Source organism: Malus sylvestris, chromosome 1, assembly GCF_916048215.2.
Source record: "Malus sylvestris chromosome 1, drMalSylv7.2, whole genome shotgun sequence".
NCBI classification, from domain to species: domain Eukaryota; kingdom Viridiplantae; phylum Streptophyta; class Magnoliopsida; order Rosales; family Rosaceae; genus Malus; species Malus sylvestris.
The window spans coordinates 23,973,105-23,988,786 of NC_062260.1; the positions used below are offsets into that span (position 1 = coordinate 23,973,105).

General features: G+C 34.9%; 2 protein-coding genes across 4 annotated transcripts; both read right to left on the reverse strand.

The window, feature by feature from the left end:
* Positions 1–81: 81 nt before the first annotated feature.
* Positions 82–6,594, reverse strand: LOC126624379 (protein ANTAGONIST OF LIKE HETEROCHROMATIN PROTEIN 1-like). Of its 3 annotated transcripts, XM_050293465.1 has the most exons (7): positions 6,255–6,594; positions 5,808–5,913; positions 5,178–5,243; positions 3,568–3,616; positions 2,366–2,877; positions 2,046–2,271; positions 1,384–1,951 (listed from the first exon to the last, which is right to left on the reverse strand). In XM_050293465.1, exons 5-7 carry the CDS (start codon positions 2,873–2,875, stop codon positions 1,494–1,496), a joined length of 1,194 nt encoding a protein of 397 aa, XP_050149422.1. In that variant the 5' UTR covers positions 2,876–2,877; positions 3,568–3,616; positions 5,178–5,243; positions 5,808–5,913; positions 6,255–6,594; the 3' UTR covers positions 1,384–1,493. The 3 variants fall into 3 exon arrangements, 2 of the variants coding, with proteins under 2 accessions (XP_050149489.1, XP_050149422.1); XR_007624129.1 differs by lacking the exons at positions 1,384–1,951; positions 2,046–2,271; positions 2,366–2,877 and adding exons at positions 82–838; positions 936–1,258; XM_050293532.1 differs by lacking the exons at positions 1,384–1,951; positions 2,046–2,271; positions 2,366–2,877 and adding exons at positions 82–838; positions 936–1,294.
* A 3,509-nt stretch (positions 6,595–10,103) lies between these two features.
* LOC126593761 (abscisic acid receptor PYL4-like) lies at positions 10,104–11,047 on the reverse strand. Its single transcript, XM_050259908.1, has one exon. It carries the CDS (start codon positions 10,944–10,946, stop codon positions 10,323–10,325), a length of 624 nt encoding a protein of 207 aa, XP_050115865.1. The 5' UTR covers positions 10,947–11,047; the 3' UTR covers positions 10,104–10,322.
* Positions 11,048–15,682: the final 4,635 nt, after the last annotated feature.

The following is a 15,682-nucleotide window of genomic DNA, read 5'->3' on the forward strand; positions in this document are numbered from 1 at the left end:
AATTTGCAAATGTAGCTTGATTTAAACTCTATCACCCAACAGAAGAAAAATAATAGTGCCCAATACATGCAACTTTAACAAATACAAGTACATAAGATCTCCATAATTTAGAAAATCCTAGTTAACATTAGTTAACATTAGCCAAAATAGATCTCCATAATTTACAAAATGGCTAGTTAACATAAGCCAAAATACTAGTGCAAAGCTAAGTTATAAGTCATAACATAAGATTGTATGATTAATAAAATACATCCATGTTAACGTTATTAAAATACATCCATGTTAACATTAGCTAAAATCCTCATCCGCTTGCGTTGTCGCTTAAAAGCCTTTGGACGAACACTTTCTTGAGTTCCGGTTTGATTGCCCTGAACACTCCCACATTTTTTGGTTTATCCAAAATAAGAGACAATGCATCAATTTGATCCATAGGAGAGAGACCCATTGCTTCAAGTTCATTAGCTATGTCAGTATGATCTGCAGTACCTTGAACTAAAGCTTCAGTTACCATTTGCATCCTCTTCCCACTTTCAACATAAAAATCTTTCAGTCCACTGATAATTGCCTCGGTTCCATCATTTGAACTTCCCACAGCTCTTTTCCTCTTTCTTTGGCTATTTTCAGATGGGGTGCTTTGTTGGCTTTGTTGGTTCATTGAAGAAACAAAATTTTCACCTCCAATATCACTTTCACCAACATGATCATGACTTTGTTCCTCCATCATTTGAGCAGGGGTTTCGGCTACATTACCCGTAGCCCGATCTTTTCCAAATATATATGCAAATCTATCAAACAGTGGAAAAGGTTTGCTTCTCCATCCATCGGCTTCTTTATTTCTCTAAGATTATATCAACATAGCAAAACTAAAATTTAGCATGCGTAACAAATATAGCAGCAAGAATATAACTAATGCATAAATAAAATAGGATATGAACCTGCACATAAGTTTGCCATGCGTCATCACTGTCAACTTCAACGCACTTTTTGACATCATTCCATGCAAATCCACTTGTGTTTATCATGTCAACGACCATACTATATGTTTTTTTCCATTTCTTCAACTTGGATTCAATATGTGGATTTGCCTTTATATTTGAATGAGGACATAAAACATTGACAGCTTTTGCTATTTCAACCAAAGTACCTTGTTTGAAAGCACCGGTGTCACACCGTTGCTTCCGAGCAACAAAATCCTCAAGAACTCCTAGTAATACTTCTTCCTCAAATGCTTCCCATTTACGCCTTCTTCCTTTTGGCTCTTGAGTAGCATTCAAAAAATTTTCGTTATCCATACCTAAACAAAAAATATTTTAATGAAGGAAAATACCATACAAATAATCAATTTGCATAATATCCAATCAACTTACATAATATCCAATCAACTTGCATAACATCCAATTAATTTGCATACCATCCAATCATTGTGCTAATATCTAACAAATGCATGATAAAAAAGGAATACTAAAATAAAATGTTATCATTAACACATATAGCTAGTTCGGTTGCTGGTTCCTAATTGCTCTCCACTCATTATACATTTCCTGAGCCATATCATTCCTCATTGCAGTCCACTGGTCCGATGTTTGAACACTACCAACATATTCACCTTCTTCTGTATTTTGTCCATCTTCTATTATTGGCAAATTCTCCATTGGATCTACAGACATCTCTTGCCTAATAAGATTGTGTAGTAGGCAACAAGCGGTAATTATTCGACCTTGTGTCCTTATCGGATAGAAAGATGGACTCCTTAGTATCGACCACCTTCCTTTTAGCAGGCCAAAACAGCGTTCAATTACATTCCTTGCCTTAGAATGCTTCATGTTAAAATATTCTTCCTTATTAGAAGGTGTTCGTCCCTCCCATTCAGATAAATGATAAGGTATTCCTCTATAGGGTGCAAGGAATCCTTCACCATTTGTATAACCACCATCTACAAGGTAATAACAACCTAATGAAAAAAAAAGAAGACCTTATTAGTGTTTTGTAGTTGACAAACAGAACTAAACCTAACTTACAAAGTTGAGACTAAGTAATAGTCTTACCCGCTGGTACCTTAAAACCATTAGGCCTACTAATTGCATCATGTAGCACTCTAGAGTCTGATGCGGAACCCTCCCACCCCGGAAACACATATATGAACTGCATATCTCCTGAACACACACCTAACACATTAGTTGCGACTCGACCCTTTCTTGTTCGGTATCTTGGTTTGTCAATTTCAGGTACATGCACATCAATGTGTGTTCCATCCAATGCTCCCAAGCAATTCTTAAAAATAAAAAATAAAAAAGTTTTTGTTAATTTATACAAAGGGAATGAAGAGTTAAAGCTTAGGGAAAATGAAAAAAAATTCTCATCATACCTTAAAACATCGCCACCTAGGATCTGTAGAATCAATAGGCACAGGCTGGGGGACTTTTAGTAGGATACCTTGTAATCGCAAAATTCCTTGCAATACGCTATTGAAATACCTACTTATAGTCTCTCCCGACCTATAAAATCTACCGCCAACACTACGATTCTTAGTATGATGTGCTAATATTTGTAAAGTCATACACACCTGTTCCTCTACAGACACCAAACCATCAGTTTTTACCCTCCCATCTTGACGAAGTAAGTCGCATAATATGCCAAAAGTCCTTCTATCCATTCTCAATTCGTTGACACATTCAGTATCAGTATTCCCTATTATACCATTCAGATAACACAAACTAATCTCTCGTCTAATAAGTGAACGGTTAGTCAATGTGGGTCGTTCAACATGTCTCTGTTTGCCACGTAGCATCATCACCACAAGAATCGTACAAATACAAATTGTCTCCAAATAAGACATCTCTAACAATAAGATCAATAAAAGCTTCCTTCGATCCATATCTATCCAAACAAAACAAAAAACAAAAAACAAATTAACTAGATCATTAACCCGAGGCAACAAATATACAGATGGCGTTGAAAAAAAAAAGTTTTCATTAACCCGAGGCAACAAATATACTGGTGGCGTTGAAAAAAAAAAAAGTTTTCATTAACCCGAGGCAACAAATATACAGGTGGCGTTGAAAAAAAAAAAGTTTTCATTAACCCGAGGCAACAAATATACAGGTGGCGTTGAAAAAAAAAAAGTTTTCATTAACCCGAGGCAACAAATATACAGGTGGCGTTGAAAAAAAAAAGTTTTCATTAACCCGAGGCAACAAATATACAGGTGGCGTTGAAAAAAAAAAAAGTTTTCATTAACCCGAGGCAACAAATATACAGGTGGCGTTGAAAAAAAAAAAGTTTTCATTAACCCGAGGCAACAAATATACAGGTGGCGTTGAAAAAAAAAAAAGTGTTCATTAACCCGAGGCAACAAATATACAGGTGGCGTTGAAAAAAAAAAGTTTTCATTAACCCGAGGCAACAAATATACAGGTGGCGTTGAAAAAAAAAAGTTTTCATTAACCCGAGGCATCATATTCAAAATGTTCTACTCTTATACATCTATAAACATGTGTCTAAGAACACTAGTATGAGGATTGCTATCATTGCTAGGCATTGCATGTGAAAAGGGAAATTAAAGGACACCTGTAATGCAGTAGCCTTAGCCTTAGCCTTCCGTTTATGCTCCTCTTCTCTGCAACCAACAACCACAAAAAATTGCAATTCAGCATCAACCCCACACAATACAAAACATTCACATTGTAATATCATGGTTATAAATCAAGTACACACACACTGCATACATACATACACACACTGCATACATACATACACACACTGCATACAGTGCATACACACACTACATACACTACACACACACACTGCATACACTACACATACACCCTGCAAGTACACACACACTGCATACACCCTGCATACATACACACTGCAAACACACTACACACACACATTGCATACATACACACTGCAAACACTACACATATACACACACTACATACACTACACACACTACATACACTACACACACACACTGCATACATACACTGCATACACCCTGCACACACACACTGCAAACACACTACACACACACACTGCATACATACACACTGCAAACATACACTACACACACACCCTGCAAGTACACACACACTGCATACACCCTGCACACACACTGCAAACACACTACACACACACACTGCATACATACACACTGCAAACACTACACATATACACACACTACATACACTACACACACTACATACACTGCATACATACACACTGCATACACCCTGCACACACACACTGCAAACACATTACACACACACACTGCATACATACACACTGCAAACATACACTGCAAACACACTACACACACACACTGCATACATACACACTGCAAACATACACTACACACACACCCTGCAAGTACACACACTGCATACACCCTGCACACACACACTGCAAACACACTACACACACACACTGCATACATACACACTGCAAACACTACACATATACACACACTACATACACTACACACACACACTGCATACATACACACTGCATACACCCTGCACACACACACTGCAAACACATTACACACACACACTGCATACATACACACTGCAAACATACACTGCAAACACACTACACACACACACACTGCATACATACACACTGCAAACATACACTACACACACACCCTGCAAGTACACACACACTGCATACACCCTGCACACACACACTGCAAACACACTACACACACACACTGCATACATACACACTGCAAACACTACACATATACACACACTACATACACTACACACACACACTGCATACATACACACTGCATACACCCTGCACACACACACTGCAAACACACTACACACACACACTGCATACATACACACTGCAAACACAGTACATACATACACACACTACATACACTACACACACACACTACATACACTACACACACACACTGCATACATACACACTGGCAGTGTAACAACTTCTCAGGACCATGACAAAATAAAATGATATAACTACACTACACACACACACTGCATACATACACACTGCATACATACACTCTAGTCAATTTGTTTATGCATAACGCATAGCAAAATGATATAACTACACTTCATCACAAAAAATCAGATAAGCTTCGAACTGCATCAGCAAGCAGATTGATTGAAAACTAAAATCAAATTCATTGAAGGCCCGTGAATTACCTGTTCAAAGAGTCCTTTCGGCAAAAATGTAATGAAGTTGTACTTTGTAGTCGATATAGAATTCCCCTGGAACAATTGAACGCATAATAATTAAAACCGAATACAAACAAAATGAAGTAAGATTTAAAGTGGCAGATAACAGAACATAGATTACATATCCTACACGTTTATACTAATAAACTTGTTGATGGCACATGGTGGAGGTAAAACAAAATCCTGAAAACATCCACTGTGCTAGAAACATATTCTAGATTATGAGAAGGCCATATCCTAATATTCTGTTCTACGATCCAGATGAAAGAAAGGCAGGGCACTCAAGAACTAAAGAGAAATTATTCATTATTTAAGTTGGGTTAGTTCTAAACATTGAAAGGCAGCCAATATTTGAAGAACCTAATAACTTGTACCAATTTATATATACAAAATCGGGGTATATATAAAAATCACTCACAGAATCCAAAGAGTAGTAACATAATTCAATGTAATTCCTCTTGCAAAGACACCAACTTTTCGCAACAATGAGATTAAAAACCAAATCAACCAACTATCAAAATCCAATGAGTGGTAAACAAGCTATACATTATGCAAAATAGGCAATCAAACGGCCAAAAAACAGCCACAAAATCCAACCTTTTTGCACAGCTTAAGACGTTTCCGCCGCAATGCCTCTCCTTGCTTCTGCTCAGCTTCCCTTCTCCTCTTCTTCTTCCTCTTGTGAAACCCAGACACGAAATTGCTTCACAAAATCCAAACAAGCAAAGCATCAAAACCCGAAAAATCAAAAAACCCATTTCAGAAAACGCGAAAAGAAACAAAATTTCAGGGCTTAGATTTCATCACTGAGCAAATTTTGTGATGGCGGTTTTTACTACCTGAGGATTTGAAAGAAAAGTTGAAATATGAAAACCCCAAATTCTAATCTTAATTTGACCTAAAAATCAAAACCCTAATTTGTTCAAGTGCAGAGGTCTATCATTGAAAATTTCTCAAACCCAAAACAACAAAATCAAATGAAGCTCAGTAATACCACGATCTGCAAAACAAATTGACGAAATAAAGCGAAGATGCGAAGTTTACCAGACAAGTCGGAGCAGATGAGGGCGAGCAGATGCAGATGAGGGAAGGCGCAGAGATCAGAATGAGGAAGATGACGATGAGGGAGCAGGGCAAGGACGACGATGAGGGAAGACGCAGCGATGAGGACGAGCGACGTAGGTTCTTGGATGAGTGACTCTCTCGCGGCTTTCTCTCAGGGCTTACGAGTCCTCCCGAAACTGGGGTTCCTCGTTAAGAACGCGTAAGGAGGTGAATAATCCGAGCGAGTCCGACCTAAGGTCATTAAAACTAATCCTGCTACAAACCAAACAAGGGACTATAGTCTAGTCCAGTCCAGTCCTCCCTAGTCCTGTCAAACAAACGGCCCCTCAATCTATAGTAAGACATGTAAAGCAAGTATATTTTTTATTAAAAAAATGACATACATAATGAAATCATATTCGTTAAAAAAAAAAATGAAATCAAATATTTTTTTAATAATCAGTTCATATGTACCTTGAGTAATGTTAGGGTGATCAAATTTGTAGACTACATTTGAAAACTAAATGATGTGTTACCAATAAGAAATAAGTATGTTAATTAACACTTAAGTAAAATTCAATTATCAAATTCTATGTTATTTAGTTTACAAATTTAATTTTTCTAGTATTATCCGTGCACACCTTTAGGGATGTCAGGAGCATAGGATCAGAGGGCACATGCTTCCTCACCTTTTTTGTCTTTTAAAAAATCTCATATTGATTTTCTTAAATAGTTGCAAAATCAACTTTAGTTCTTGAGTGCCCCTCCCCATTTTTTTTCCCTTCTCACTCAATCATGTCTAAAAACCCTATTGCATTTAATATGAATGAGTATTAACTTATAAATACAACAAGTAAAGAAAGAAGGTTTTTTTTATTTTTTATTTTTATCAAGTTTAGGAAGTTAGCTTGATTTATTTTTTATTTTATTTTAAAATACTGTTTTTTTAAGGTGCTATCTTCTTAGTCCAATTTCTAAATTTTCCATTTCCTTTATATATATATATATAAAACTTTTCCATTGTTTTTTTTTTTTATCAATTTAATAAGTAATTGATGCATGTAAATTTTTTTTGGTAGGTAATGCATGTACATATGCACACCATATCTATTTATGGGGTCTGGAGTATGGCATACTTGGGTACTTAAAGTCGTTAGATCCATTACTTTGTCGAGGGATCTAAGTGACGAAGTATGTGTATGGTAGAACAATTACTATTTAAGTATTTTGATAAGAGAAATAACTATAATAAACATATTTTGATATTTCATAGTAGGAAATGATTCATGTTTATTATTTCGTCATTATATTATCATTGTGTTGTCGTTATGTTATTGTTGTGTCATCGATATATGATTAGTATGTCGTTGTTATTGAAAAATAATCATGTAGGCAAACCAAAATGTTGAAATATGTGTATTAAAGTTATTTTGATTTTTTATATGACCACTGGAAATTTTACTATATTACTATTTTTTGAAGTATTGCTTTCTCACATGTATAATATTGTTTGTTAAAAGAATTTCAGGATTGATTTCGTAATATGTACCATATATATAACATGCTAGTATCAATACAATAAAGAGTAGTGTTATACTTACTATTTAGTTGTACTATCACTTGTATCATTTTTCTAATAGAAGTGAATCCCGTCAACTTATATAGGTTCCATCTCTATTTGAGAAATATCACAAATAGTGGTACAACTAGATGGTAAAAATAACATTTTTGATAAAATAATTGATCCTTCGATTCTCCTCTTGCAAGGTCCTACGTACTCACTTTCTGGATTGCACTGTTTCTGCTTATCTATTATGTTCAGTAAGTAAAACTGTAACAAAAATCGTGTTCTTTATAACAATTGGCCATGGCCACCCCCATGCATCAATATTCTTATAGAAGCTACATTGTAATTCATTAACTTAACCTTGTTCTGCTTGTACTCACTGTACTATCTGTCTCTGCACATCGGTGCCAGTGCAATATTGTTGCGAATCTTCACACTTTACAGCAGTTATCTCATCGGCATTGCGGATATATATGAGAAGAAGGATTAGTCAATTTCTTAGCCAACTTTTAATTTTTTTATAATAGTGTACAGTATACTAGCGTACGGAAAGAAACGCAGCTGAATCTCATTAGCTGTATAGAGAGAGAGAGAGAGAGAGAGAGAGTTCATACACTCTTTCTTTTACCAAAAAATCCAAAAATAAATAAATAAATAAATAATCCTTCGGCTGTTTGAAGAGATTTTATTGAATAAACCTGTTTGATGTTTCAAGTGGATTCGAAATAGAGAGATCATATATTAGTTATACATATAATTCAGAAATATGCATACTATATTATTATTATCTGGGATCAATCTGCTATAGTTGTTTCCATTTTATCGGAATTAGCTGAAGAGAGAACATCATTGGAACTAGGGTTAGGTTAGTCCTCAAGTTCCACATTTACCCTATAACATACATTTATAAGACTTCATATATAATACAAAACATACATTTTAAAGACTTCATATATAATACAATATAGAGAAACAGTAAGAGTAAACATTGAAGAAACAAACAATGGACAAAGTCGTAGAAAAGTTCTAATTAATTTTGTTAATATAGTCTTTTAATATAAATAATATTGAGAGATAAGTGAATCTAAAAATTTAAAATCGATAAAAGCTTTTAAATACTTGAGTTACAAACACACATTACTGCTTCAAGGATATATATATGAAGCATTTAAGGGAAGAGATCTTCATTTTTTTTATAAAAATGGGGATTAGTTGTGGGGTCCACACCTCATCGAACTTTAACAATCAGAACCGTTTATTTTTCAAGTTGTACCTCATAGATCATCCTTGCAAAATATTAGCCAAATCGAAAATTTTTAAGACGTCTAATTGGGTTCAAAGAAATGAATGAATACTTTATTATATAAGAAACAATGAAATTTGATCTTGATAATTAAATAGGCAAATGGTTTCGGATTGAATTGAATTTTTGCAAGGATGATCTATGAATCGAGACTTACGAAATAAATAGTTCGGATAGTTAAAATTCGATGTGGAGTGGGCCCCACACTTAATTCTCATTTTTTTTCTTCAAAAAAAATAGGGATCCCTTTGCATAAAGGGTATATATATATAACTTATATTTTTTTTAGTACATTGATATTTTTACACTAATGGGAGGGGGAGTTCGGCTAAGTCACACAATGGGCAGCCTAATTTGGTATCGAATTCGTCATCCACAAGATTCGAACCTAAGACTTCTTACATCCAAGTGAAGAGGAATACCACCAAACTGTAGTACTGAGTGACATATATATAACTTACATAAGCAAACTATTTCTCATTTAAAGAAATGAAAAAACAAAACACAAAGGAAACAAGAGAAATTAGAAGGATGAATGCACCGTGAAATTGGACATAGTTTATGAAATTATAAGATGGTATTTCAAACATAGCAAGCGTTTAAGGGAAGGGATTTCTATTTTTTTTTTTTTTATAAAAATGGGGATTAGTTATGGGGTCCAAACCACATCAAACTTTAACAATCCGAACATTCTATTTTTTAAGTTGCACCACATAGATCATTCTTGCAAAATATTAGCCAAATCAGAAATATTTAAGACAACTAATTGGGTTCAAAAAAATTAACGAATACTTTGTTATATAAGAAACAATGAAATTTTATCTTGATAATTAAATAGGCAAATGATTTCAGATTGAATTGAATTTTTGCAAGGATGATCCATGAATCGAAACTTACAAAATAGATGGTTCAAATTGTTAAAGTTTAATATGGAGTGAGTCCCACACTTATATATCCTTATTTTTTGAAGAAAAAAAAATGAGAATCCCTTTGCATAAAGGGCCTATTCAAACATAATAATGTTATGTAGATCGATTGAACAATCTGAGGTCACATGGTAAAGGAAATTAAAGAGGTAATTTATAAAATGCTTAATATACACAATATCATACAACAACCCTTGACCATTTTTCAACCAGCTGCAGAGATCGAGCCTCAAAGAAAGGAAAAAAAAAGGAATCATGAAACGTGAAAAATTTCATGAGGGTTTCTTGGTGGTGGGCTTATTGGCCATACTCTCCGCGATCTGAGCCAACGACTGCAAGTTGCAACGCACAATTGTGTCCACAAACACGCACGTCTCCTCTTTCGTGTTCCCCGGCGGTACGTCCACCACGTACGACTCGACAACGATGGTCCCCACTCCGTTGGGTGAGTCATGCAGTGTGGTAACGGACCGGTAGTTCGTCAGCCGATGGTCCCCGCCCACCACGCTGAAGCTGATCACGTGCCGCTCGTCGTCCAGAATCTCAAGGCGCTCCGTGCTGGACCCCGCTGGTAGTCCCGACACCACGTGGACCTCCCGGAGAGTGCCCACGTCGCCGTTTCCGTCGATGACGTGGCAGCTCTTGAGGAAGTGCTTGTATGCTTGGGGGTTGTCGAAGCGCCGCACGACGGACCAGACAGTCGGGACGGGTGCCTCGATGGATTGCACGACGGAAGAGCAGCACTGGTTGGGAGCCATCACGAGGGAGTGGTGGCGTGTGAGGTCGAGTGCGGCGACGACTGCCTGGGATTGGAATTGTTTGTGGTGGATTGTGTTTGCGGGGTGGTGATAATTAGGAGGGTTGATTGGTCTTTGAAATTGGATTGGTGAAGGCATTTGCTTTTGGTGTTGTTTTTCTCTCTATGTATTTGTTGACAAGGGCTGGGTTCAAAGTTTAGAAATGATCATTATATATTATGGGCAGAGAGAGAGAGGTGGGGGGGGGGGGGGGAGGGGGGGCACAGAGAGAGAGAGAGAGGGGGTTTTAGTTGTTTAAGCTGGCGATGAGTTCCACTTGGATTATTTTTTGCTGTTTCCTCGGACAAAGAGAGAGATGAGTGAGATAAATTTTTATGAATGCTGCAAACAAGTTACGTTTTGTATTATTTTACATGTTATAATTGTTATGTCTTACTACTTTGATTGATAACATAATTTGTATGTTTTATTACTTCAATCGAAGATATAATTGATATGTTCTACTATTTTTACAGTAGACTAAAAAATAACATATTAACATGGTAATTTGGTTGAAATAATATTAACATGAGTTACACGACACGGTGATGTTATAAATGTATCGAAGAGAGAGAAATATGGATTGGGGTTGGAGGGAGTGATGATGTTGATCACAAACATTACGCCGGCCTCGCAAGTGGATACTCAACTTGCAACTATTTTCTTTGGACTTGGTTTATTTATTTATCCATTTTCTTTATTTCCAACTACAACTTTTGCCACTTGTTTTTATTTTTATGTAACTAATTTCTTGTTCTTTTTCTTTATTCTAAACATTTTTTTAATTGCTTGTTGATTCTGTTAAACTTTATTAGGTGATCCAATTACCCCACCCCCACACAATGGTCTCTTTAATTTAATTTTTATATATGTATACATACACAGGCTCTTTTAGGGAAGAAATCCTTATTTAAAAAAAAAATAGGGATACCCTCTTAACCATTAGATTTGGTTTTAATGAAATTGTGTGATTGAGATTAAATCATAGGCTACAGAATCTTTTCATACAAAAAAATAGAAACACCCTCTTAACCATTACATATATATAACTTTTCTATGTAAAGAAGGGTTTATTAACTCTTCTGAAACGAGTCCCTATCATCCATTAGAAAAGATGATTCAAGCGTATTGTATCGTGCATGCCAAATTTTATATGCTTCCATTTTTTTTTATCTTAGCTATTTCTTCATCCAATGCAATTTAGTCTTTTCAAACAATATTATTAGGAGTCAAACTTAGAAACTTAATTTCTTAAACAAGAAATAGGCCGGACGGTTTTACTAATACTACTAGTCTATAAGTTAAAGTCAAGCGTTGTGCAAACTTACAATACCATAATGCTAATTTTTTTATATTAAAAAGAACAAGAAAGTTCGACAGTAATTTGCTAAGAGAAGTTCTTTCATTTACAAGTACCAAAAAGGAGGAGAAATGGAGAAATAACTGGGTTTAATGATTTGATTTTACCTCTTCAACATCTTGTAAGTTTGAAGTCCCCACTCTCTCTTAGAGTACCTCGTTGCACCTTAATTCGGTTACAAAAGCGAATAAAATTTAACAAAATTGCAAATGTAGCTTGAAGATGGAACGCAACCTCTATGTTTTAGGATTTTTTTGTTATTTAATTCAAGATTTCTTTTTATTGTACATTTTTCCTTCTTAATTATTTTGTCAACCTTAATTTATGTCTCTTTTTATAGATACTACGCTGAACTCATACTTTCGAGTTATATTGTTAAGTGACACATCTACTTTGGTTTAGCAAACAATTTTTGGTTATGTTATAACTTGTAACTCATATGTCAATTAATCGGAGGAAGAAAATATGATTTCGATTATATTAATCAAAACCATTTTTTTTTCTCTAAAGTTGGGGATCAGCAAAACAATTAGGTGGATGAATAGAATTAGCAAAGGAATTGAATTCTAAAACGGTTTTCACCATTTTTTTAAGAAAAATGAGAAGCATTTTCCAACATAATTTTACTTGCAAGTATATAATCCTTATGTAACATTTCTTGTATTATCATAATCGTACTTGTGTGAAGATACTTTTCGAATTATCATCGCCATTATATTGGGTATATGACATGGTTCACCACCTTCACCATACTTATCTATCAGAACCTCCACCAATGAAGGTCCATTTTACTGAATTCAACTATCCACTACTACTCGACATCCGTATTGACCGGCAGCAAATTCATCATCTAAATCCACACAACATTATCCACCAAGAACTTTTAATTTGGTATCAGTACGTAGCATCTGCTGCTTCATCTAGCTACGTATGGAAATGTCCGGTTTACAACTGATAATATAAACTACTATTTTTTTTAGTTTAGTACTAGATTTATCCATGTTTGTAGCTAGATTCATCGTATTTCCTATCAAAAAGTCATAACCTAACTTGGATTGACATGAGAAGTTTTTTGTTAGAAGCTTTTTTATGAAATCACGACCTACTACCTTTTTTATTAAAATTCAAGTGCTCCATTGAGTAGTACTCGTATGTATTTTATGAATAATAATGAAGTGCATTTGTTAGAGAGTATAAATCTTACATTAGGGAAAGGAGGGATCAAGTATTTGCTTATAAGTAATTGGGCTAGTACTCCCCATATTGCAACCATATTGCAACCACCACGGGGTGGCTCAATGGTTGGAGATGAATCACAGGCCGGTATTTCACATGGTACGTCCTGGGTTTGATTCCTGGCTGGTGCTGGTGAATCGCATGATGGTGGTCAGAAGGTGGCTGAAATGTTTCTGTGAGTCTTTCCTGTCCCCCGAATGGTGGATAGCCGTGTCGAAACCACAAGCTGGTCCCTTTTTTAAGAAAAAAAAAAAAAAAAACTCCCCATATTGCCAAATTAGTTTTACGGTAGACCTCAATTTCTCAACCCTCTGCAAAAGAACACAAAAAATATATTCTTAGCATTCAAAATCGCATTTCGTTGTCTGTAAAAAGAGTTTCTTTTTGTTAGTTCTAGACATTCCAAAACTATTTATTTTCAAACATGTTCCTAATCTCTTTCTATAATTATTTGAGGTCTCACCAAACTATAAATTGCCTTTTTTTTTAGTAAATTACGTAATATTATTTTCTTATAAACTAGCAACCAAGATAAATTTATCTCAAATGGTTTAAAATCTGAAACTGCTGCACGCCCACAGAGAGGAACTATTTGGCCTATTATTTTGGTGGCTAGTTGAGTAAATAATCCAGTCCCAAATGCACCATCAACTCAACTAGGTTATATTTTATCACCTGCAGGCTGCTCAAACTTTAATTTCTGCCATCTTCTTCTCACCATCCGAGTAGTTGAGGCTTCTCCGTTTTAATTTACTTTACTACTTTTAGCGTGATTCCATGCTTCTGAACTTTCATTTTTGTCCGTTTTTTTTTTCTTCCTAATTTTCCACCCACTTCCAGCAACTTGATTGTATTCAAATTTTCAAACCCATTCCCCTTCGCATGGCAGATGGTACTATTCTTACAACTTGATTGTTTTTAGTTGTCTTTGAAGAATTCAATAAATAGGACGGGGCTTCAATTGGGGGAAAAATAATTGGCTCCTCGTACGTAAGGGCTCATTTCTCTTTACAAAATAATCACAGTTTGAGGTGTCTGCAAAAACGTTTTCTTTGGTTGATAAGTTGATGTATGATATTGCAATGTTTAAAAATAATGTATGAGATTTTAGTTCAACTCATAGTTGAAATAGTTTTATGTAATTTACCTATTTTTAATGCGTCCATCTTTTCCTCGATAGGATTTGTTGCTCTTATTTTTGGTTATTTTGATTATTCGGGCGTACCCTCCTATTGTTTGTTTTGGGTGTTATGTTCAATTAGTATTTCGTAAAACTTGTAAATAACTTAATGAGTGATGTTATACTTATCATCTATTTGTATTATTATTTGCATCATCTCTTTACACATCAACATATGTGGCTGGTACATGATGGTGTGGGCCCTATTACAAATAACGTTTTGTATGTGCTCGAATTAAAGATCTCTCAAACAATTCCAAAGGATTTTAACCAAAAACAGAAGTCAAGGCATCGTGTTTGTCTTTCTCCTGTTAGTTTCAAATTAATATCTGTGTTGAACACAAATCAAACTCAACTTCACACTTGTGTCGATCGATATTCCACAATGAAAAACTTCAGAACGGAAGCAAAAACAAGCGGTTTTCGCAAAAGCACTCTTGTTAGACCAACTGGAGTAAGTCCTAAATTTTCCCTTCTATTCCTCATGCCCCCCACCCAAATAAATAAATAAATAAATAAATTTCTCTCCAACCGTTGTTCTAAAATTGAGTTAAGTGTTAAAACATAAACAAAACTCAAATTCCTCCCAAGATTATCATGAGCCTAATGACTATTTTTTTTTCTATTGTGCGGCCACGTTTAAATGGGTCGTTGGTTCATCCAACGGTCCACATTCATTTTTTTGTTTTATATTTATATATTTATTAAATCCAACGACTGACATCTAATATGATCAAATCCAACGGTATAAAAAAAGATATAACGACCCAAATTTAAATTTCGCGGGTAAAATAATTAAAAAAAATATTTAACTCAAAAATCACCAAAATTTAATGATTTTTTAATATTTATCGAAATCTAAATATTTTTAGGTTAAAATGTTCATAAATTTTTTTTATTTTTTATTTTTTGAAAAAAAATGTTCATAAAATTAAATAAAGATAGTGTACATAATTAAAAAAAAAATTACTTAAAAGAAAAAATTAGCCTAAATTCTTTAATAATATCGTGCTAAAAAATTTAGGCTAGAATTGTTGAAGTAGAAAAGCTGTTTTTGGA

What these genes read in the sequence shown, in the direction of transcription:
- LOC126624379 (XM_050293465.1), bottom strand. Translation starts at nt 2,875, where the DNA reads ATGGATCGAAGGAAGCTTTTATTGATCTTATTGTTAGAGATGTCTTAT. An exon ending in CTAGGTGGCGATGTTTTAAG is followed by an intron (nt 2,272 to 2,365) that starts GTATGATGAGAA and finishes TTTATTTTTAAG; the next exon opens with AATTGCTTGGGAGCATTGGA. An exon ending in TGGTTTTAAGGTACCAGCGG is followed by an intron (nt 1,952 to 2,045) that starts GTAAGACTATTA and finishes TTTTTTCATTAG; the next exon opens with GTTGTTATTACCTTGTAGAT.
- LOC126593761 (XM_050259908.1), bottom strand. Translation starts at nt 10,946, where the DNA reads ATGCCTTCACCAATCCAATTTCAAAGACCAATCAACCCTCCTAATTAT.